General features: G+C 37.2%; 2 protein-coding genes across 5 annotated transcripts in view; one reads left to right on the top strand and one right to left on the bottom strand.

The window, feature by feature from the left end:
- LOC136253727 (kanadaptin-like) overlaps window positions 1-16,589 on the top strand; it is a 40,098-nt gene extending 23,509 nt beyond the window's left edge. For 2 of the 4 annotated variants that reach the window (XM_066046386.1, XM_066046391.1), the window contains exons 2-11: window positions 2,734-2,797; window positions 3,066-3,208; window positions 3,403-3,486; window positions 3,688-3,761; window positions 4,144-4,213; window positions 5,720-5,835; window positions 12,381-12,454; window positions 13,456-13,906; window positions 14,874-14,952; window positions 16,396-16,589. In XM_066046386.1, coding sequence (XP_065902458.1) covers window positions 2,734-2,797; window positions 3,066-3,208; window positions 3,403-3,486; window positions 3,688-3,761; window positions 4,144-4,213; window positions 5,720-5,835; window positions 12,381-12,454; window positions 13,456-13,906; window positions 14,874-14,952; window positions 16,396-16,445 — 1,205 coding nt within the window. In that variant the 3' untranslated portion in view covers window positions 16,446-16,589. The remainder of the gene's footprint in view (window positions 1-2,733; window positions 2,798-3,065; window positions 3,209-3,402; window positions 3,487-3,687; window positions 3,762-4,143; window positions 4,214-5,719; window positions 5,836-12,380; window positions 12,455-13,455; window positions 13,907-14,873; window positions 14,953-16,395) is intronic. The other 2 variants (XM_066046405.1, XM_066046399.1) reach the window with 1 other exon arrangement.
- On the bottom strand, window positions 90-1,515 carry LOC136248807 (uncharacterized). Its single transcript, XM_066040653.1, has 2 exons — window positions 832-1,515; window positions 90-723 (listed from the first exon to the last, which is right to left on the bottom strand). The coding sequence occupies exons 1-2, from the start codon at window positions 1,511-1,513 to the stop codon at window positions 275-277; spliced, it is 1,131 nt and encodes a 376-aa protein (XP_065896725.1). The 5' UTR covers window positions 1,514-1,515; the 3' UTR covers window positions 90-274.
- Window positions 16,590-25,398: the final 8,809 nt, after the last annotated feature.

The following is a 25,398-nucleotide window of genomic DNA, read 5'->3' as shown; positions in this document are numbered from 1 at the left end:
TTAGCTCCAGCATTACTGTTCTGTTATTTAATAATAATGTACTGTATTTAAAATTAAGTAGGAATTCTGTAATGCATAATTTTGTACAGTACGTATATTGTGAATCCTTATGTAATTAATTTAAATACAGTGTGTCTATGCTAGTAATTAAAGGTACAAGAAAACAAATTTCAACTACAATATTTATACTGTATGTGTGCGGGTGTCAAGGGGTGCGTATGTCACAATAATGCATACGTATTTTGGTTCAGTCCAATTTGCATGGGCTATTAAGTCAGCAGTACACGATGGTCATAGCTCTGTTTTGCCATTTGTTCCAACGTTTCCATTGTATTTCTGCAGAAACAGTGTTGATTGTTTTTGCTGTTGTCCTGTAATCCAGCGAAACTTTATGTCCTCCTGTATTGAGGGATCCTTGCCACAGTCCAAAGTTACTAGCATATGCAGTGTTTCCAGTCAGAGATACAGTGTGTTTTTGTGGGACTGAGTCAATACTGAGACGCATGACAATGTAATTGTTACCACCATATCCAGAATACTGATACATGATGATGACATGACTTTGTTTGGATAACGTGAAAGAATGGGAGAGATCAGTCGGAGCCCAACTGTTGGAGTTGCTGAGAGTGAGACTTGTTTTAGGATTAACAGTAACAACATTACAAGATGGAGGCAACATCATAGCATACAAGTTCTCATTGTTCTTGTACTTTTCTTTGCAATCTGTAAAAGAAAATTTGGTAGGAGTGTTGTATAGCATATTAAAATAGTGTACTCCAGTGTACAGATGTCTAGCCCCAGCACCATGAAGATCTAAGAAATCATTGTTACCTTTTATGATCACTGTTGTGTGGTAGTGAAAGCCATTTACTTCTAAAGCAGTGAACACATGACTGGGAGTTACCGTTTCTGCTGAAAACTGATAAGCAGACATGACAACTCTATTATTTGGTAATTGAAGAGCAACTTCAGTATCTCTAATTGGACCCCAATTGTTGTAGTTATTAGTAGGGGTTGGTGTTGGATAACATTTAATACTATCTGATACAGCATAAGCATCTTCAGCCCAAACTACTTGTAGTATTGCAGTCTGCCAGTCATAACTAGCTGGCATTTTGATGGCTGTTGGTGACTTATAATAGATCTCGATAGTGTAGTATCCAGGGTTGAGGTTGGCCATATAGAATCCTGTAGCAGTTTTGAAGGTTTGTTTTCCACTGTGTACCAGTGATCCAGCATTGGCATAGTTGATCAGCAGCTTACTTTGAAAGTCTGCATTATCTGTTTCAAATGTTATCTGATAGTGGACAAATACTGCATAACACTTATCAAGATGGATGTTGGTAGTAAGGCTAGTGATGGGCTTGAAGGTACTAGTAGCTTGTAGGTTCAATCCATTGCTCACTGTTGCCTTGCTAAACATCCCTGGAACAATGTTTACGACTGCCTGAGCATTACAACAGCAGCAAAAGCTGCCAATGAAGAACAAAAGACTTACAATTTTAATATCCATTATCATTGCGTACTAGAACTGAAGTAGTGAGCAACAGCAGTTGGTTTTATAGTAGCCCTTACTTCATTGGTGGTGTTATTCAGTTTAATTGCTTTGTATGTATGGTATGCAGCAATAATTTATGATTAATACCACATAAGAAATTCATGTGTGTACTAAGGTCTTACTAGCAGTTGGGCATCAGCAATTTGCTGATCAAATTAGCAAGATTATCATGCATTTCCTTTCTGTTCTAACATATTTCAGATCAACAAAGACGGTTGGGATGTAGCCAACACCAGTGTTTGCATAGATATTTGTTTCTAGGTGATAAAATAAGCTTGGAGGGAATGCAATATACGTACTAAAGTGCACACAAGACTGGAGTTGAGGACAGCTGTTTTATTGGCTGACTGACCAATAAACATGTCTGACCAACCATCAAGTTGATCTGACATTGGTTTGAATACTTTCGAAAACTTATTTTACCCCTGTCAGAAGTGTGCATGTTTACTTTTGTTTTTGCTGGTACTGCCAGTATCACATAATAAATAGCTTTCTTGTAATTTGATACATACACATGTGTATATATGTGTAGTAGTTTATAAATATAAGAATATATTTCCTTTTTGTGCAATGCAATGCATTCAGACATGATAAGAGTTAATAATACATGAGAGAGGAGTATCTAATTAGGTACAGCACCTCTACAAATGATTCTGAAAAGGATTTCATTGGACATAGCAACATGGGATTTTCTCCGCATAATAGAGCTGTAAACCTGATAACAAATTCAAAATGGGTTAACTGGTAACCAATAACTGGCAGTTAACTGGTTTCTGTGTAATACAGTGGTATTGGCATACATAATGATACTTAACCAGTATTTGGCTGACCTAGACAATACCTGTTTATTATTTTTGCATACCGCTTCACAGCACTACTGCATAACTCTGTAATTTGTAGTATACTCTATAGGTAAAGATTGATTTAATCATCAAATTTCCTTGTGCTACCAGTGTGTACATTTGACTCGTACAAAATCATTTGTAGAGACCCTGTACTGTGTTAGACATTCACTCTCCTCTATTGCTAACTCTTGATTAAGAGCTGACATGCAAAGAACAACAGTATTACATAGGTAGGTAGGTATCACTACCACTTCAGAAAATGTACAATTTATATAATGTTATTTACTAATGTGACTGAAGGGATTGATGTGATATTTTGTGTACATACAGATTTGGAGTTGGAGTTTGAAACTGTAGAAACTGGCAAGAAAGGAGTGCACTGTATACGTGTGAGGTATGTTAGTGATGCTAACCATAACATGTATCCATATGCTAGAGCATATTACTGTAATCAGGAGACCATTAGGACCACACCTGGTGACACTTACAGATCTTTTCTATATGTATGTAATAAGTACGTATGTATAACCAAGGTTTGTATGATTAATTTCATTAAAAGAATTTAATATTTATCAGATTAGTTATGTTGTACCATAGCTGCTTAGTTTGTTTAATAAATATTTTGCTCAACATACAGAAGTATATATTTGTACATTGTGCAGTTTACCAGTGCAGTCAGCTGGTGGAGAGATGGTGGTTGCTGAGGCAACATTAAAAGGAAAGAAGAAGGAAGCTGTTACACAGTGTGCCCTGGAGGCATGTCGACTACTGGACAGTTATGGGATGTTGAGACAAGCCAGTCAAGGTAAATACTTTATGATGTGCAGTCATATACATACACCTGTATACATATATGACAGCTTTGCATACAAAGATAGTGTGTTTGTGGAGCACACTTTGTGAATTCAAATTTCATTGTTCCAGTTGCTAATTATAATTTTAACAGTCTTTATATCTTTCGGTTATGTGTGTATTTAATGCCGACGTGATTATTTATAGGTCACAAGAAGAAGGTTAAAAATTGGGAAGAAGACGATTTCTACAGTAGTGATGAAGACTCCTTCCTTGACCGAACTGGAACAAGTTAGCATATATAAACCATTACCCACACAATATTTACTCTATTGTGTGTTTATGTACTTCATGGTTTATGGTGTATTTATAGTGCAATACACTGAGATGTACATACAATTTTAAACTATATGTTTGTTTTATTATTGTAAGCATACACGTATGTGGTTTGAAAACTGTATGATCTTTGTAATTTGGTGGTTATAATTATAGTTGAGAAGAAAAGACACAGTCGTATGAAGAAGATGGGAAAGGCGGAAGATGCAGTCGTGACCTATGAAACTTTAGTAAGTTGGGTTTAAGCATCTCAAGCATGTTCAGGGCTGTGAATTAATCATCAGTTAATCTGACAGTTTCGTACTATGTAATCAATAATGGTTGGAAACAATTTTGTTAAATAGTGGTATTGTCAACTAATCACATCTTCGTATGTTCAGTGTACTTTTATAAGTCTGTATTTTAATGGAATTGTCAATTTGTACGGGGAAGATTACTATTTGTTAGGAGCTATTCATCACCAAGACATAGACACATATGTATACATAGATATTATACTTTAGTAAGGTCAACTGTTTTGCTTCCTGATTTTAAAATTGGTATATGTATATCTATATAAACACATGCGGACAAATAGCCCTACACTGCTAACTGTATTTTGTGTTTATATAGAACAAGAAACTATCTGAAGTCACTTCTAGTCTACAAGCTTTAGAAGAAAGATTAGCTAGAGCAAAAGAAGGTAATTATTATGTGTTTACTGTACCTTTATGTACACATATGTACTTGCTTTTTGTTTTCACTCATTTTTTTAAAATGAAATATTTTGCTTAAAAATTGTTTTGCATGATTTACACTGTATATATAAGTCTTTGGGAATGACCTCTTGTACACATGGTTATAGGGAGGTGGAAGTTATGAGATTTTGTTTTGCAAGTTTTTAAATAGTATGGTATATAGTCTGTAAAACGTTTCATCAATGATCCAAATGCATCCAAAAAATGATGCAACTCTTCTAGATGTTGAACTGATGACTGCTCTATTAGAGTATCTCTTTATTTTATTTATTAAGGCTTTACAGCACAAGTGCTGAAGGCCTGTAGGTAACCTGGTTCTACAGCCTATTCACTCTCTATCCTTTGCTTGTTTTGGTACCTAGTAAAGAAGATCATCAGCCATGCTTCATGTGTCTTACATAGCCATTAGCTACAGTATAATGCTATTAAAGACAGTATTAATTCAGGAAATTTTGGCTGTAAATTACATAGCAGTCAGTCGCTAGTTGTTATTACAAAAAAAGAATATTTGAAATGAGTACTGCTGACAACCCAACCACTGTAAAAAGTTAAGAAAAAGTAATTTTTGTACAATTTATGCAAATAGTACACACATCACACGTTGTGTTAGCTACTTAACAAGTCATGGTTGTGTGTCCTTACAAATACAGAATGTTCATACATTTATACATACATGCAAGAATTTTTGTGATGTACTAAAGATCAATGCTGTACTACTAGTGTGTGTGAGGATTATGTAACTGTATAACAACAATAACACACATTACTCATCTCATAGTTACCCTTCATTGTTCGTTATTACTTGGCTTGTACACACAAGTTACTCTATGCCTTTCGTACATTCTCATTGCTGAATAATTAAAGTCAACAGCTGCCTAGTCCAAGGCTGTGTGTGTGTTATCACAAAATGCTAACTGTCATTAAATTTAATGTGTCACAACTGAATGTGCTAATCCTTGTTACAATTGTATGTTTGCAATGTGGTTGCTGTATGTTGCTGCTGCTGGCTTGACATAAGTAATACTGGATGTATTATGTAAAGTTTGCCGTGACAGTGATAACACATACTCATTGCCTATTTGAGCTAGTGTATCATACCTCAGTTGCCCTACCTCTCCCAAAAAGTTGTATGTATATGTATGTATGTCTGTATAACTGGTCTGTAAAGTGATGTGTTGTTGTAATATGTTGTGGTCGCATGCCGTAATGTTATAAAGCTTGGTGCGGTGGAAGGGCGGTTTGTGTAGGAAAGCATGCAGTAATGTGTCGTGGCATGCTTGTACATGCTCAAGTTAGCATGTTAACTTGTATTATTCCTATGGATTCATACGCAGCACAGTTACCATGTGTATAGTTGTATGCCCTATTGTTAGTCAAATCTGTACAATATGATTACAATTGTTATAACTCTTCTTACCAACATTAATACACTGTGTGTTCTGATTGTGCAGCGGAGACTATTAGCAGTAAAGGAGACTCATTAGATGTGTACATGAAGTCAGTGAAAGAGAAGGTGGACAAGGGAGCAATGTATGATATTAAACTGCAAATAAACAAACTGAAAAAGGTAAACAAATGTTATACATGCGTATTGTATATACATACTGTATGGTGTTAGCACACATACGTTGCTATGTGCACGTAAATTATCTCACTCACCTGTACTACATGCATGCGAGTATGTTACATATTTAATAGCGCCTGTAGGCGATCACTGCCTTTAGGTATTGTCAAAATTATTCAACAACATCAGGTACAAGTACACTTCAAGTGACATTATTTGTACAATTTACAGGACAAGTATTTCAGTGTTTACAGGTTTTTGCAATTAAATTCGGCGACTTTGCAATTGAATTCGTCCCGTTTGCAATTGAGTTCGTCGCTTTTGCAATTGAATTCGTCCCGTTTGCAATTGAATTCGTCGGTTTTGCAATTGAATTCGTCCCGTTTGCAATTGAATTCGTCGGTTTTGCAATTGAATTCGTCGCTTTTGCAGTTAAATTCGTCCGTAACAAGAATGGCAGCTGGAGCAAACACGAAAACATGATGTAGCAGCTGCTACAAGAACTTGTTCAAGTACAACAGTAGTAAACAACTCTTTATAAGGCAATAATTCTTCCTCTACAGCCTATCCAGCAACATTCCAAACTCTACTACGCCATTCGTGATGGGTGTGGTCACTCGCGAGCAAGTTAATTAACTTGTCAGACAGCTATCAACTTCGCGTACTACCAGCTTCAGTTACCTTCTAGTGTCTCAAGTGTAACTCTCCAAGGCGTAAATAGTTCATCTCTTAATGAACGGGTTGGTTTCTTGGAGCCGTTTTGTTTATGACGAATCGTAATGCAAACGCGATGAATTCTATTGCAAAACCGACGAATTCAACTGCAAAACCGACGAATTCAATTGCAAAACCGACGAATTCAATTGCAAACGGGACGAATTCAATTGCAATACGGACGAATTCAATTGCAAACGGGACGAATTCAATTGCAAAGGCGACTAATTCAATTGCAAAAACCTGTAATGTCACTTTAGGTATGTACGTATGTATGTATATAGCTGTTATAGTGAAGTGTATTTGCATTGTGAAGCAGCAAATATACAAAAGTTAGTGGCTTACATACACTGCATATTACATGAAAAGTTATGATAAGTTTGAGTGTATGATAAGTAATGAAACATGAATTACTTATTTTCTTCATATCAAGACACACGGTAGTGTGTCGTGCGGCCCAAAAAGCCGGCGCGCCACACCCGTGAGTATATTGACAGGAAGAACGAAAACGTCATTTTCACACCTTTGTATCTCGGTGATCACTTATCTGATTGGAACCAAATTTGCTACACAGTTGCCCGCCAGCCAAGGGAGTCTACATTCCAAATTTGAAGGAAATCGCTCCAGCCATTTCCGAGATACGAGCTGCCAAAGTTTCGTTTTTTTTTTCTTCTTCGTCTTTTCGCACACTTGCAAAAATTGCTATAACAAGCAAACGCGTACCCCGATCGCCTTGAAATTTGGCACACAGAAAGGGAGTCCAAAGGCGAATCCTAGCATCAACTTTGGTACAAATCCGATGAATGGTTCAGGAGTTATGACCGATTATTCGCGTAAAACAAGATCGATTTGTTGTCACGCCTACAGGGTAAACCGCTTCATGGAATGAGTTGAAAATTGCTATGTAGATGGAGTAACCATCGTAGGAGTGCCTTTTGGTGGTTTGAAAGGAATCGAGATAAAGACCACGGAGATATGACACAAAACCCAACCTGTGTCACAATTACGCGATCGATTTTTATGAATAAAAAAGTATTAGTTTTCACGCCTACTAGGCAAACCGCTTAGAGCAATGAGCTGAAAATCGGTGTATAGCTGGAATAATCTTCATAGAAAGTCCTTGCAGTAGTACAGAAGAATCGGATTACAAACCACTGAGTTATGATTCGAAAGCCAACTCCGTGTAGCAAATGCGAGATCGAGATACTCTAATAGAACAGTCACCCTAATAGAGCATTCGGCTAATTTATTTACTCCATTATAGAATTTTATTACATCACAAGTTATTCTGTAGGGAGTTCAGCAGCAAACAGTTAATCTTATAGACAGTTCAGCAAGAAGACAGTCACCATGTGGAGAGTTAAGTAAATATATCACTATAGAGATTCATAACATTACAAGTCACCCTGAAGAAAGTTCAGCTATAAACAAGTCATGCACTGTGTAGAGAATTCAGCTACAATTAAGTCACTCTCTAGAGAATTCAGTTACACAGAATTCTGCTACACACAAGTCACTGTGGAGAGAGTTCAGCTACAAACAAATTACCCTTTAGAGTGATCAGCTACAAACAAAACGCTTTGCAGGGTGTTCAACTGCAACAAATCAATTACCTTTAGAGCGATCAGCAATGAACAAATCAACACAAATCTACCTGCAGGGAGATCAGCTAGAAATAAATCACCCTGAAGAGAGTTCAGCTACAAAAAATCACCCTGTAGAGACATCAGCTAGAAACTAGACACAATGTAAGGAGTTCAGCTACAAGCAATCACCCTGTAGAGAGTTCAGCTAAAACAAATCAACCTGCAGAGAGATCAGCTACAAACAAATCACCTTATAGAGAGTTCAGCTACAAACAGATTACCTGTAGAGAGATCGGCTACAAACAAATCAACCTGCAGAGAGATCAGCTATGTACACACAAATCAACTTGTAGAGAGATCAGCTACAAACAAATCACCCTGTAGAGAGATCAGCTAGAAACTACACACAATTTTACGGAGTTCAGCTACAAACAAATCACCCTGTAGAGAGATCAGCTACAAACTAGACACAAAGTAAAGAGTTCAGCTACAAGCAAATTACCCTGTAGAGAGTTCATCTACAAACAAATCAACCTGTAGAGCAATCAGCTAGAAACAAATCACCCTGAAGAGAGGTCAGCTACAAAAAATCACCCTGTAGAGAGATCAGCTAGAAACAAATCACCCTGAAGAGAGGTCAGCTACAAAAAAATCACCCTGTAGAGAGATCAGCTACAAACAAATTGCCCTGTAGAGAGATCAGCTACAAACAAATCAACCTGCAGAGAGATCAGCTACACACAAATCAACTTGTAGAGAGTTCAGCTACAAACAAATTACCCTGTAGAGAGATCGGCTACAAACAAATCAGCCTGTAGAGAGTTCAGCTAAAACAAATCAACCTGCAGAGAGATCAACTACAAACAAATCACCTTATAGAGAGTTCAGCTACAAACAAATCTCCCTGTAGAGAGATCAGCTAGAAGAAGTTACCTTGTAGAGAGTTCAGCTTCAAACAAATCACCCTGTAGAAAGATCAGCTAGAAGAGGTCACCTTGTAGAGAGTTCAGTTACAAAAAAACCACCATGTAGAGAGCTCAGCTACAAACTAGTGACCTTGTAGAGACATCAGCTAGAAGAAGTTACCTTGTAGAGAGTTCAGCTACAAAGAAACCATTCTTTAAAGAGCTCAGCTGCAAACAAACCACCTGTACAGAATTCAGCTACAAATAAATCACCCTGTAGAAAGATGAGCTAGAAAAAGTTACCTTGTAGAGAGTTCAGTTACAAAGAAACCACCATGTAGAGAATTCAGCTACAAACTAGTGACCCTGTAAAGACATCAGCTAGAAGAAGTTACCTTGAGAGAGTTCAACTACAAAGAAACCATCATGTAGAGAGTTCAGCTACAAACAAATCTACCTGTAGAGAGATCAGCTAGAAGAAGTTACCTTGTAGAGAGTTCAGCTTCAAACAAATCACCCTGTAGAAAGATCAGCTAGAAGAAGTCACCTTGTAGAGAGTTCAGTTACAAAAAAACCACCATGTAGAGAGCTCAGCTTCAAACTAGTGACATTGTAGAGACATCAGCTAGAAGAAGTTACCTTGTAGAGAGTTCAGCTACAAAGAAACCATTCTTTAAAGAGCTCAGCTGCAAACAAACCACCTGTACAGAATTCAGCTACAAATAAATCACCCTGTAGAAAGATGAGCTAGAAAAAGTTACCTTGTAGAGAGTTCAGTTACAAAGAAACCACCATGTAGAGAATTCAGCTACAAACTAGTGACCCTGTAAAGACATCAGCTAGAAGAAGTTACCTTGAGAGAGTTCAGCTACAAAGAAACCATTATTTAAAGAGCGCAGCTGCAAACAAATCACCTATACAGAATTCAGCTACAAACAAATCACCATGTAGAGAGATCAGCTAGAAGAAGTTAACTTGTAGAGAGTTCAGCTACAAAGAAACCATCATTTAGAGAGTTCATCTTCAAACAAACCACCTGTAGAGAGTTCAGCTACAAACAAATCTCCCTGTAGAGAGATCAGCTAGAAGAAGTTACCATGTAGATCGTTCAGCTACAAACAAATCACCCTGTAGAGAGATCAGCTAGAAGAAGTTACCTTGTAGAGAGTTCAGCAACAAAGAAACCACCATGTAGAGAGTTTAGCTGCAAAGAAATCACCCTGTATAAAATTCTGCCACGAACAAATTGCCCTGTAGGAAGATCAGTTAGAAGAAGTTACCTTGTAGAGAGTTCAGCTACAAAGAAACCATTCTGTAAAGAGCTCCAGGGGCGGATCCAGAGTCTGGAAAGAGGGGGGGCACCTTGCTGAAAAAAGTTGAAGAGCAAAAAAAAAAAAAAAAAAAAAAAAAGGTCACAACAATAATAGCTAGTTATCCTTTACCAAATATATTATATCACGTATGTTATGTAAAATAAAATCCTATTTATAGCTTCATAAGTAAGCTGCACTGCCTCATGAACATTGTGACTGCTTTATTAGAGTAATTGACTGCTCTATTAGAGTATCTCGATCTTGTATGCAATTTCTTGAAGGGGGGGGGGGCATTTGCCCCAAATGCCCCATCCTGGATCCGCCATTGAGCTCAGCTGCAAACAAATCACCTGTACAGAATTCAGCTACAAACAAATCACCCTGCAGAGAGATCAGCTAGAAGAAGTTAACTTGTAGAGAGTTCAGCTACAAAGAAACCATCGTTTAGAAAGTTCAGTTACAAACAAATCTCCCTGTAGAGAGATCAGCTAGAAGAAGTTACCTTGTAGAGAGTGAAGCTACAAACAAATCACCCTATTGAAAGATCAGCTAGAAGAAGTCACCTTGTAGAAAGTTCTGTTACAAAGAAACCACCATGTAGAGAGTTCAGCTACCAACTAGCTACCTTGTAGAGACATCAGCTAGAAAAGTTACCTTGTAGAGAGTTCAGCTACAAAGAAACCATTCTGTAAAGAGCTCAGCTGCAAACAAATCACCTGTACAGAATTCAGCTACGAACAAATCATCCTGTAGAGAGATCAGCTAGAAGAAGTTACCTTGTAGATAGTTCAGCTACAAACAAATCACCCTGTAGAGAGATCAGTTAAAAGAAATTACCTTGTAGAGTGTTCAGCTACAAAGAAACCATCATGTAGAGAGTTCAGCTGCAAAGAAATCACCCTGTAGAAAATTCTGCCAGAAACAAATTGCCCTGTAGAAAGATTAGTTAGAAGAAGTTACCTTTTAGAGAGTTCAGCTACAAAGAAACCACCTGTACAGAATTCAGCTACAAACAAATCACCTGTACAGAATTCAGCTACAAACAAATCACCTGTAGAGAGTTCAGCTACAAACAAATCTCCCTGTAGAGAGATCAGCTAGAAGAAGTTACTTTGTAGATAGTTCAGCTACAAACAAATCACCCTGTAGAAAGATCAGTTAGAAGAAGTTACTTTGTAGAGAGTTCAGCTACAAAGAAACCATTCTGTAAAGAGCTCAGCTGCAAACAAATCACCTGTAAAGAATTCAGCTACAAACAAATCACCCTGTAGAGAGATCAGCTAAAAGAAGTTACCTTGTAGATAGTTCAGCTACAAAAAATCTCCCTGTAGAGAGATCAGCTAGAAGAAATTACCTTGTAGAGAGTTCAGCTACAAAGAAACTATCATGTAGAGAGTTCAGCTGCAAAGAAATCACCACTGTCCAAATTTCAAGGCAATAGCTCTTTCCAATCTGAAGTTATCAATTGTCAAAGTTGGCAAATTGGATGTATGTGGAAGACCCCTTTTCGCAAATCCGATCACATATGTATTATATATATAATTTGTACATTTACTGATAAAATATTTAAAGTACATCTACTTCATCTTTTCGTCTTCCTGTAGTAAAGAAAAAAAACATAAGTTAAAAAAGTCCCAAAGCTGGCCATAGGCCGGCTTTGGGGTATACAAATACAAAAAGAAATGAAATCTAATCCAAAACAGCCAAGCTGTAAAAAAAGTGTGCGGCCCTCAGAAAGGCTATGGTGAAAAAAGATGTGAAATCCAAGGTGGCGGCCAAGAAATGGCTGTGATGGTAGGTTAATGGTAAAAATTTTAATAACGACAATTCAGGTGAATTTTTGTGCCGCTTCACAAAATTTACCTGAATTGTCATTATTAAACATTTTACCATTAACCTACCATCACAGCCATTTCTTGGCTGCCACCTTGGATTTCACATCTTTTTTCACCATAGCCTTTCTGAGGGCCGCACACTTTTTTTACAGCTTGGCTGTTTTGGATTAGATTATAATTATACTTGTATTTTAGGAAGAAACAAAATTACGTGATCTTGTAAAGTTGGCACAACCTACAGAGTTACCTGCTCTAAAGCAACCAGAGAAGTGAGAATACTATAGAATGTACATACACACATACATATATACATACATGCATAAATACATACATACATACATACATACATACATACATACATACATACATACATACATACATACATACATACATACATACATACATACATACATACATACATACATACATACATACATACATACATACATACATACATACATACATACATCCATGCATCCATGCATGCATCCATTCATACTTTACATACATACGTACATACATACATACATACACAGTGTTGGGAGTAACGCGCTACTTATGTAACGTGTTACATAATATTATTACTTTTGTGGTAACTAAGTAATATAACGAAATACGCTATAAAAACAGGTAATGTAACTCAAGTTCCTTTACTAACAAATGTAATGCATTACCTAAGTAATAAAGTTACTGTAATGAGTCTAATATTACGTAATATTATTACTACAAGTAACGAAGTTACTAATCTCATTAGTAATCCACTGAGTAATGCCTAGCCACAACGTAGTAATGAAGCCTACTGAATGAAGCTTATTCACCAGCTTCTTACTTATAACCAAGATTTGCACAACGCCATCATGGCACGTGATAAGGTGGTAGTTTCAAACATGACAGCTTAAAGCTGTGGACACAAAGTAATATAATATGTAATATTATTATAGTTACTTTATTTTTTGGGTAATATGTAACTGTAACTAAATAGTTCTGTTGCAAGTAATATGTAATATGTAACTAGTTACTTTTACAACGTAACTTGCCTAACACTGTACATACATACATACATACATACATACGTACGTACATACATACATACATACATACATACGTACGTACGTACATACATACATACATACATACATACATACATACATACATACAATGTACGTGATATAAATAACACATGTATATACGTATATATACTGTAGAATTTGTACATACATACACTGTAAATTCAGATGTGCTTGTTATTACATTAATGTTTTTGTTTTAGTGATAAACCACCAGTAGCCAGTAAACCTAATCCCAACAAGAAGCAGTATGGACTAACTAAACTACCGGTGGACAGGAAACAAGCTTACCTGCGGGAGATGGCAGCTAAACCAGTAAAAGCTGACAATGATGATGATGAGTGTGTAGTAGAGTATGACAGTGATGATGATGAACATGGTGATAATTCAAGTACAAAAGTTGACACAACGAATACCACTAGTGACACTATACATGAAGAAGAGAAGATTATATCTGATACTGACATTATGACAAAAGACATGGTCCAGAATGTTACTGATGATAAAATGTCTGGGCAGTCAGTTAGTGAGAATAATGAGGTAGATTGCAGGGAAACTGAAGATGATCAAAAAGTTGTTTCTCCTAAGAAAAGAAAAATGATTGGTGCATCATTGGGTCCACTCAGGAAAAGGAATAGAAGAAGAAGCTCTGAAGTATGTAATGTTTCTACATACACCGATAATAACTCTAGTAAAACCTTTATCTGGCAGGATTAAGTGTAGGTTACATGCAGAGGAATGCATGCTTTATCTACATGATGTTGCTGGTGTATTTAGTCTCCACTGCGTCTGGGGGGTTTTATTCTGCCTTCAGCAGGGTTTAGGTGTTTAGATTCTGACATTTGCAGACTCACAAGTCCCTAGCAGAAGGATAGCTGTTTCTGTAGCTGAATAATAGGGCTGGGGGATAGTATGAACATATCGGAATATCGGATAGTATCGCTATTGGTATCGCCTATCATTTCAAAAATTACTATCGGACAGTAATTAACATGTAAAAATATGCAGATACTACTACAAAATGCTTTTAAAAATAATATTTGGGAGCAGATATTAGCCTTAAAAGGCTGTTTAGTCTCTTAGTGAAAACATATCCACAAGTAACATCCCTACTTGCATATCTCTTTGAAGGTAATAAGTAGAAAATAGGTGGATTTTCACTATCGTTGTGCTTTCATCTATCGTGAACAGTGTCTTACTATCATTCGGACATCAAAAAATTCGCTATCGCCCAGCCCTACTGAATAAGTGTTATACCACATCATAGCAGTTCACTGTTTTAAAAAATTTTGATTGATCGTCTTGCAGAAACCAAAAAAAATTTGTTAGTATTCACTTCGTATTTACAATTGATGTTTAAATTTACTTTCATGACTTTACCTTTTCAATTTTTAACTAAATACAATTTTACATTAGTGCATACGTGTGTACTAATTGAGGGAATAAAAAATATAATTAGCAGGTTATAACGAATACGCACAGTAGGTGAACAACTCGCACTATTGTAGAAGTGAAATTTATGTAGCATGTGTCTTGGACTCTAGTAATGTGATCACAAAGCTATACAAATATAATACATAAGTACAGTATGTGTATATCATATCATTACTATCATGTGTAGACTACTGAAGAAGTTACTCCTACAACACAATGGTCCAATGATTATGATCCTGACTATGCCAGTTGGTTACCTCCTGAAGGTATTTATTTACTGTGTATTGTTCCCTATCAGCTTACTGTATGTTGTGTATATATAATAGTTATATCATAGCTGCATGCAAAGGATATATACACCTGAAGTATGAGGGTTGCAGGCCTGAAGGGCTAAAGGTATATATAACAGCAAAATGTGGTATAAGTGACATATATCACTCTAAGCACACTCACCTGAAGAACTACAGAGCACTCACCCTGTTTCTTTTACGCACCAGTATCTCATGATCGATAGTAGTTTAATAATGTGGGCTAATAGCCATTAGAATGTCATTATGCTTTACATGCAGTGCCAGAATAATTGCAATTGTGGGATCTGGTTTTTGTGTTAACATTATTTACTCAATTAAGCCTACCAACTTCGCTATTGGGATCATAAGTAAATTAATATATTAAGTTAAGTAGTTAGGACTATACGTTACTCACTTATTTAAATCTATAGTTGTCCTCTTTGTAAAATCACTAAAACTCAAATTTTCATCTGCCTGCCAGCCTGCCTGACCACAGTCACAAGGCTGGAAGGCACAAACTGTGGGATGTGCCTTTTGGGGTTCCGACGAGTGTGTTCCTCTGCGCCTTGTCTTTCCTTTCAATCAGGGCTAGTCTTCTTCCTTCTCCATGCAATGAAACCATATAGAGGCATTAATTTTCTTATCAACACTGACGCCGCAAACTTACTTAAGCGCTTACGCTCAGTAAATACCTGTAACTCCACGATAGGTTCAATGTCATACCCATGTAGAATTAACACAATTTTGGTTGATTAATAATGATCGGGCACCGAAACCACACCTCTTAACAATCCATCATGATGACACACCCTGTTATTATTGGCCTAGCTATATTCATAATGTTAACACAATGAAATAGTTACACACCTCCTGGTAGTGACTTGAGATACTCTAATACAGCAGTCACCTTAATAGAACAGTCACACATATGCTATGACAAAAAAATAATAATAGTATATTAAAGATTAGGATTCAAGCAATAAGAAACAGTGAAATGAGAGATGAATGATGGTATTACAGCATAACTCGGTGGGAAAATCCCTACATTGGCATTGAAAAAATGATTATAACATGTCAGTGTAGGGATTTTCCCATTGAGCTATACTGTAATACCATCGTTCATCTTTTGTTTCACTACTTTTTATTGCTTGGGTCTCTACTTTATTTTTAAATTAATAATTTTTTAATATTCTAGTTTCAATTCACTTGCTCCAACGTGGTGCTATTCTTTTACTATTTTGTGGAAATAAAGTTGTACAAAATATAATATGTGCTTTTGCACGTGATGTGATAAACAAATATCAAAAAATGTGTAATGTAGTCATGTTGTGTGATTGCAGTATGTTATAATTATGCTGTCTTCAGATGACTAGTAAATGACAAAATTGGTGTGTATGAATTATTTATATCTCTCCACAGACCAGTCTGGTGATGGAAAAACTCATCTCAATGCCAAATATGGATATTAGCTAACAGTAATCTTAACATTAACGTAATTGTATTCCTGTACTACTTCATGTGTTCATTGGTAGTTAATACAAACTACCCCAGTGCATTTCCTGCATTTAAGTAATGACCAGTAGTTTGTTAGTAAGTAGTTGTTATTACACATCAGCTAGTCCACCTGCATGGAGTGGAGACACAGTACAGTATGTATAAGTATAAATAATGATAATTGTCATGTACGTACATATAGTACCGTGCAAACTCGATAAAATAGAAAAGTCTCCATATTAAGGACAGAGAGTTTTGTCTGGCACAATACATTTAAGGGTGCTCTGTACAGTCCGCTTATATGGCTTCCCATGAAAATTAATTTGTTCTATAACTTACAAATGGTTTTAGCAAATGTTCTGTACTTTTTTACTGGATATAAGCAAACACTAGTACACAGTTTAGTCCAAACCCAACTGCTAAATTTGCTTTAGAACAGGAGTTACAGTTTCCCCCTTTATACTAGAACTAGTCCTACAGTTTACATACAAGAGCCTTGATACTTTTATGATAAACAGCACAAACCATTGTGCGTTTTTATTTTTGTCTTTTAGCTTCTCAGTCATCACATATTTATCTTTCAGGTTGACAATCTCAAAAATCCTTTTCTTTACTTCCATGTTATTCATCATCTGAACTTGCTATTTAAAAATGGAAAACGCTCTTCTTTGGCAAAAGTACTAAAGTAGCTTGTATGAAAATTTCATGTCTATTGGATTAAAAATGACAGAGTAGTTCTAATTTAAGTGAGAGGGTGTAGAATAGCAAGATGCGTGCACTTGTTGCTATGGGATACCTAATTTACAGGTACTTAAATGCGTCAACATGTCACAGACTAATTAAGTGACCATAATATTTCTTTTAGTGCAAAACAGACTATGTCTTGGGAAGCCTTGTACGAACTGTACAGAGCACCCTTAAATAAGTAGAAAATGGCTATATTGTAGCAAATTAAATTCTTGTATTTTCTGTGTTCCTACAATGCATGCTACATTGTATTGTGCATTATGTATGTCTAAAATGTTACCACATACAAGAAATTTACTTTTATGTAAAAGCAAGAGTTAATAATACAGTAAGAGAAAGCTTATATGTAGTTCTGGTAAAACTGAGTTTGTATGGTTGTCACTTGCTAGAACAATGTTGTTGTGTCAGCACGCATCTGTTAATCAATAGCAATTCTAATTATTGTACAACAGAGGAGGTTACATACAGTGTAGTTTCTCTCTACAGTGGTAGATAATGAAACCCTCGTAATCACTAGAAAGTTTTAGAACCACCAAAATTAATTGGAATTGTATTAACTTCCATGACACTTTCGTGATTAGTTTCAAAATCAGAAGTAACTGAAAGGACTGCTATCAAGACACACGGTAGTGTGTCGTGCGGCCCAAGAAGCCGGCGCGTAACACCCGTGAGTATATTGACAGGAAGAAAGAAAACGCAATTTTCGCACCTCCGTAGCTCTGTGCTTCCTTGATGAAACAAGACGATTTTTGCTGTGGACATGCCCCCCAACTGCAGTACTCTACATTCCAAATTTGAGCGAAATCGCTTCGCGCGTTCCCGAGATATACGACTTCAAAAATTGGCTGAGTTTCTTCGTTTTTTTTCTTCTTATTTTTCTTTTTCTTGTCGCACACTTACAAAAACTGCTATAAAACTCGAACGCGTTATCCGATTGCCTTGAAATTTGGCACACAGAAGGGGGGTATAAAGGCGCATCTCGGTACCAACTTTGGCTGGAATACCATAAACAGACAAAGAGTTATGAGCGATTATGCACGAAAAATAACACCAATATGTTGTCACGCCTACAGGGTAAACCGCGTATGAGAAGAAGCTAAAAATCGGTGGGTGAATAGGTTAACTATTGAACCTCAAACCGTTTGTGGTTTGAAAGAAATCGAGCTAAAAACCAGGAAGATACAGCGAAAAAATCAACAGTGTGTAACAATTACGCAATCAAGATTAGCTAATTTTTAATATTTTATTATTATTATTATTATTATGCTTGCCACGCCTACCAGGTAAACCGCTTGGGGTAATGCTTTCAAAATCGCTGTACAGATGGAGTTATCATCTTAGAAAGGCTCTTCAATGGTGTAGAAGAATCAGACTTAAAGCCACGGAGTTATAACACGAAATCCAACTTGGTGTAGCAAGTGCGAGATCGAGATACTCTAATAGAGCAGTCATCCTAATAGAGCAGTCACCCTGAACAGAATTCAAGAGATCAGTTAGAAATAAGTAACCTGTATAGAGATCAGCTACAAACAAATCACCCTGTAGAGAGTTCAGCTACAAACAATTCACCCTGTTAAAACATCAGTTAGAAGAAGATTTCTTGTAGAGAGTTCAGATACAAACAAATCACCCTGTTGAAAGATCAGCTAGAAGATGTCACCTTGTAGATACTTCAGTTACAAAGAAACCACCATGTAGAGAATTCAGCTACAAACTAGTGACCCTGTAGATACATCAGCTAGAAGAAGTTACCTTGTAGAGAGTTCAGCTACAAAGAAACCATTCTGTAAAGAGCTCAGAATTCAGCTACAAACAAATCACCCTGTAGAGAGATCAGCTAGAAGAAGTTACCTTGTAGATAGTTCAGCTACAAACAAATCATCCTGTAGAGAGATCAGCTAGAAGAAGTTACCTTGTAGATAGTTCAGCTACAAACAATTCACCCTGTACAGAGCTCAGTTAAAAGAGGTTTCCTTGTAGAAAGTTCAGCTACAAACAAATCACCCTGTAGAGAGATAAGTAAGAAGAAGTTACCTTGTAGATCGTTCTGCTACAAACAATTCACCCTGTAAAGAGATCAGCTAGAAGAAGTTACCTTGTAGAGAGTTCAGCTACAAAGAAACCATCATGTAGAGAATTCAGCCGCAAACAAATCATGTATAGAGAGTTCAGCTACAAACAAATCTCCCTGTAGAGAGATCAGCTAGAAGAAGTTTCCTTGTAGAGAGTTCTGCTACAAACAAATCACCCTGTAGAAAGATCAGCTAGAAGAAATCACCTCGTAGAGAGTTCAGCTTCAAAGAAATAATCATGTGAGAGTTCAGGTACAAACAAATTGTCCTGTAGAGAGATCAGCTAGAAGAAGTTACCTTGTAGAGAGTTCAGCTACAAAGAAACCATCATGTAGATAGTTCAGGTACAAACAAATCATCCTGTAGAAAGATCAGCTATAGAAGAAATCACCTTGTAGAGAGTTCAGCTACAAAGAATCTATCGTGTAGAGAGTTTAACTACAAACAAATCACCCTGTAGAAAGATCAGCTATAGAAGAAATCACCTTGTAGAGAGTTCAGCTACAAAGAAACCATCATGTAGAGAGTTCAGCTACAAACAAATCGGCTTGTAGAGAGATCAGCTAGAAGAAATTACCTTGTGGAGAGTTCAGCTACAAAGAAACAATCATGTAGAGAGTTCAACTGCAAACAAATCACCTGTAGAGAGTTCAGCTAGAAACAAGTCACCCTGTAGAGAGATCAGCTAGAAACAAGTCACCTTGTAGAGAGTTCAGCTAGAAGAAGTAACATTGTAGAGCTACAAAGAAGCTACCATGTAGAGTTCAGCTGCAAACAAATCACCCTGTAGAGAACTCAGCTACAAACAAATCGCCCTGTAGAAAGATTAGCTAGAAGAAGTCACCTTATAGGGAGTTCAGCTATGAACAGATCACCCTGTAGAGAGTTCAGCTACAAACAAATCACCCTGTAGAGAGTTAAGTTACAAAGAAACCACCATGTAGAGAGTTCAGCTGCAAAAAAAATCAATCACTCTGTAGAGAGTTCAGCTAGAAGAAGTCACCTTGTAGAGAGTTAAGCTGCAAATAAATCACCCTGTAGAGAATTCAGCTACAAACAAATCACCCTGTAGAAAGATCAGCTAGAAGAAGTTACCTTGTAGAGAGTTCAGCTACAAAGAAACCACCATGTAGAGAGTTCAGCTGCAAACAAATCACCTGTAGAGAGTTCAGCTAGAAACAAGTCACCCTGTAGAGAGATCAGCTAAAAACAAGTCACCCTGTAGAGAGTTCAGCTAGAAGAAGTCACATTGTAGAGAGTTCAGCTACAAAGAAACTACCACGTAGAGAATCCAGCTGCAAACAAATCATCCTGTAGAGAGTTCAGCTAGAAGAAGTCACCGTTTAGAGAGTTCAGCTACAAAGCAACCACCATGTAAAGAGTTCGGCTGCAAAAAACTCAATCACCTTGTAGAAAGATCGGCTAGAAGAAGTTACCTTGTAGAGAGTTCAGCTACAAAGAAACCACCATGTAGAGAGTTCAGCTGCAAACAAATCACCTGTAGAGAGTTCAGCTAGAAACAAGTCAACCTGTAGAGAGTTCAGCTAGAAGAAGTCACATTGTAGAGAGTTCAGCTACAATGAAACTCCCATGTAGAGAGTTCAGCTGCAAACAAATCACCCTGTAGAGAACTCAGCTACAAACAAATATGCAGTGAAAAAGATCAGCTAGAAGAAGTTACCTTGTAGAGAGTTCAGCTACAACGAAACCACCATGTAGAGAGTTCAGCTACAAACAAATCACCTGTAGAGAGTTCAGCTAGAAACAAGTCACCCTGTAGAGAGATCAGCTAGAAACAAGTCACCTTGTAGAGAGTTCAGCTAGAAGAAGTCACATTGTAGAGAGTTCAGCTACAAAGAAACCACCATTTAGAGAGTTCAGCTGCAAACAAATCACCCAGTAGAAAGTTCAGCTATGAACAGATCACCCTGTTGAGAGTTCAGTTAGAAACAAGGAATCCTGTAGAGAGATCACCTAGAAGTATCGCCTTGTAGAGTTCAGCTACAAACAAATCACCTGTAGAGAGTTCAGCTACAAACAAATCACCCTGTAGAGAGATCAGCTAGAAGAAGTTACCTTGTAGGGATTTCAGCTACAAACAAATCACCCTGTAGAGAGTTCAGCTACAAAGAAACTATTCTGTAAAGAGCTCAGCTACAAACAAATCACTTGTACAGAATTCAGCTACAAACAAATCGCCCTGTAGAGAGATCAGCTAGAAGAAATTACCTTGTAGATAGTTCAGCTACAAACAAATCACCCTGTAGAAAGATCAGTTAGAAGAAGTTACCTTGGAGAAAGTTCAGCTACAAAGAAACCATTTTGTAAAGAGTTCAGCTGCAAACAAATCACCTGTACAGAATTCAACTACGAACAAATCACCCTGTAGAGATCAGCTATAAGAAGTTACCTTGTAGATAGTTCAGCTACAAACAAATCTCCCTGTAGAGAGATCAGCTAGAAGAAATTACCTTGTAGAGAGTTCAGCTACAAAGAAACCACCATGTAGAGAGTTCAGCTGCAAAGAAATCACCCTGTAGAAAATTCTGCCAGAAACAAATTGCCCTGTAGAAAGATCAGTTAGAAGAAGTTACCTTTTAGAGAGTTCAGCTACAAAGAAACCATTCTGTAAAGAGCTCAGCTGCAAACAAATCACCTATACAAAATTCAGCTACAAACACATCACCCTGTAGAGAGATCAGCTAGAAGAAGTTACCTTGTAGATCGTTCAGCTACAAACAATTCACCCTGTAGAGAGAGCAATTAGAAGAAGTCACCTTGTAGAGTGTTCAGTTACAAAGAAACCACCATGGAGATTTCTGTAATCAATATATGTGACCGGATTTGCGAAAAGGGGTCTTCCACACACATCCAATTCCGTAAATGTTGGAGACCATAACTCAGTGTTCAAGTAACATATTAACCTGAACATTTCACCATGTATTCAGCTATAGTGGTGCTCACCACTGCCCAAATATCAAGGCAATAGCTCTTTCCAATCTGAAGTTATCAATTGTCAAAGTTGGCAAATTGGACCCCTTTTCGCAAATCCGGTCACATATGTATTATACAGTATATATAATTTGTACATTTACTGATAAAATATTTAAAGTACATCTACTTCATCTTTTCTTCTTCCTGTAGTAAAGAAAAAAACATAGGTTAAAAAAGTCCCAAAGCTGGCCATAGGCCAGCTTTGGGGTATACAAATACAAAAAGAAATGAAATCTAATCCAAAACAGCCAAGCTGTAAAAAACGTGTGCGGCCCTCAGAAAGGCTATGGTGAAAAAAGATGTGAAATCCAAGGTGGCGGCCAAGAAATGGCTGTGATGGTAGGTTAGTGGTAAAAATTTTAATAACGACAATTCAGGTGAATTTTTGTGAAGCGGCACAAAAATTCACCTGAATTGTCATTATTAAAATTTTTACCACTAACCTACCATCACAGCCATTTCTTGGCCGCCACCTTGGATTTCACATCTTTTTTCACCATAGCCTTTCTGAGGGCCGCACACTTTTTTTACAGCTTGGCTGTTTTGGATTAGATATATATATCAGAGCTTTTTCTACTGGCCATTCTTTGTTTGCTGTATGACAAACCTAGTTTTCTGTCGAAAATTCCACTAAATCAGTTGTACTGCTACTCACATTTGTACTACTCATTAAACTCATTTATCAGTAGCTGCTGGCCTAGCACCTGCAACTCTACACCACATTTCTTCTAGGTGAGGTTGATAGTTGCACACTTGTGCTTGCTATCTATTCACCTATGTATGTACTGCTGTTTATGCAGCTTAATTTGCTATTAATCTGTCTATATGTGCATTCTGCCATCATCAGCAATGCTACCACGCACTGGGATTATACTTGTACAAATCAAGACACACGGTAGTGTGTCGTGCGGCCCAAGAAGCCGGCGCGCAACCCCGTGAGTATATTGACAGGAAGAAAGAAAACGCAATTTTCGCACCTCCGTAGCTCTGTGCTGCCTTGATGAAACAAGACAAATTTTGCTGTGTATATTCCCTCCAACTTCAGTACTCCACATTCCAAATTTGAGCGAAATCGCTTCAGGCATTCCTGAGATATTCGGCTTCAAAAATTGGCTTAGTTTCTTCGTTTTTTTCTTCTTATTTTTCTTCCTCTTTTCGCACACTTACAAAAACTGCTATAAAACGCGAACGCGTTATCCGATTGCCTTGAAATTTGGCACACAGAAGGGGGGTATAAAGGTGCATCTCGGTACCAAATTTGGCTGGAATACCATAAACAGGCAAAGAGTTATGAGCGATTATGCACGAAAAATAACACCAATATGTTGTCACGCCTACAGGGTAAACCGCGTATGGGAAGAAGCTGAAACTCGGTGGGTGAATAGGTTAACTATTGAACCTCAAACCTTTTGTGGTTTGAAAGAAATCGAGCTAAAAACCAGGAAGATACAGCGAAAAAATCAACAGTGTGTAACAATTACGCAATCGAGATTAGCTAATTTTTAATTTTTTAATTTTATTATTATTGTTATTATTATGCTTGCCGCGCCTACCAGATAAACCACTTGGGGTAATGCTTTGAAAATCGCTGTACAGATGGAGTTATCATCTTAGAAAGGCTCTTCAATGGTGTAGAAGAATCAGACTTAAAGCCACGGAGTTATAACACGAAATCCAACTTGGTGTAGCAAGTGCGAGATCGAGATACTCTAATAGAGCAGTCATCCTAATAGAGCAGTCACCCTGAACAGAATTCAAGAGATCAGTTAGAAATAAGTAACCTGTATAGAGATCAGCTACAAACAAATCACCCTGTAGAGAGTTCAGCTACAAACAATTCACCTGTTCAGACATCAGTTAGAAGAAGTTTTCTTGTAGAGAGTTCAGTTACAAACAAATCACCCTGTTGAAAGATCAGCTAGAAGATGTCACCTTGTAGATAGTTCAGTTACAAAGAAACCACCATGTAGAGAATTCAGCTACAAACTAGTGACCTTGTAGATACATCAGCTAGAAGAAGTTACCTTGTAGAGAGTTCAGCTACAAAGAAACCATTCTGTAAAGAGCTCAGCTGCAAACAAATCACCTATACAGAATTCAGCTACAAACAAATCACCTTGTAGAGAGATCAGCTAGAAGAAGTTACCTTGTAGATAGTTCAGCTACAAACAAATCATCCTGTAGAGAGATCAGCTAGAAGAAGTTACCTTGTAGATAGTTCAGCTACAAACAATTCACCCTGTACAGAGCTCAGTTAAAAGAGGTTTCCTTGTAGAAAGTTCAGCTACAAACAAATCACCCTGTAGAGAGATAAGTAAGAAGAAGTTACCTTGTAGATCGTTCAGCTACAAACAATTCACCCTGTAAAGAGATCAGCTAGAAGAAGTTACCTTGTAGAGAGTTCAGCTACAAAGAAACCATCATGGAGAGAATTCAGCCGCAAACAAATCATGTATAGAGAGTTCAGATACAAACAAATCTCCCTGTAGAGAGATCAGCTAGAAGAAGTTTCCTTGTAGAGAGTTCTGCTACAAACAAATCACCCTGTAGAAAGATCAGCTAGAAGAAATCACCTTGTAGAGAGTTCAGCTTCAAAGAAACAATCATGTGAGAGTTCAGGTACAAACAAATTGTCCTGTAGAGAGATCAGCTAGAAGAAGTTACCTTGTAGAGAGTTCAGCTACAAAGAAACCATCATGTAGATAGTTCAGGTACAAACAAATCACCCTGCAGAAAGATCAGCTATAGAAGAAATCACCTTGTAGAGAGTTCAGCTACAAAGAATCTATCATGTAGAGAGTTCAACTACAAACAAATCACCCTGTAGAAAGATCAGCTATAGAAGAAATCACCTTGTAGAGAGTTCAGCTACAAAGAAACCATCATGTAGAGAGTTCAGCTGCAAACAAATTGGCCTGTAGAGAGATCAGCTATAAGAAATTACCTTGTAAAGAGTTCAGCTACAAAGAAACCATCATGTAGAGAGTTCAGCTGCAAACAAATCACCTGTAGAGAGTTAAGCTACAAACAAATCTCCCTGTAGAGAGATCAGCTAGAAGAAGTCACCTTGCAGGGAGTTCAGTTACAAAGAAATAAACCATGTAGAGAGTTCAGC

This window comes from Dysidea avara, chromosome 1 (genome assembly GCF_963678975.1).
Source record: "Dysidea avara chromosome 1, odDysAvar1.4, whole genome shotgun sequence".
Classification (NCBI taxonomy): Eukaryota; Metazoa; Porifera; class Demospongiae; order Dictyoceratida; family Dysideidae; genus Dysidea; species Dysidea avara.
The sequence above is the reverse complement of the archived record's forward strand: the minus strand, read 5'-3'. Positions and strand labels throughout refer to the sequence as shown.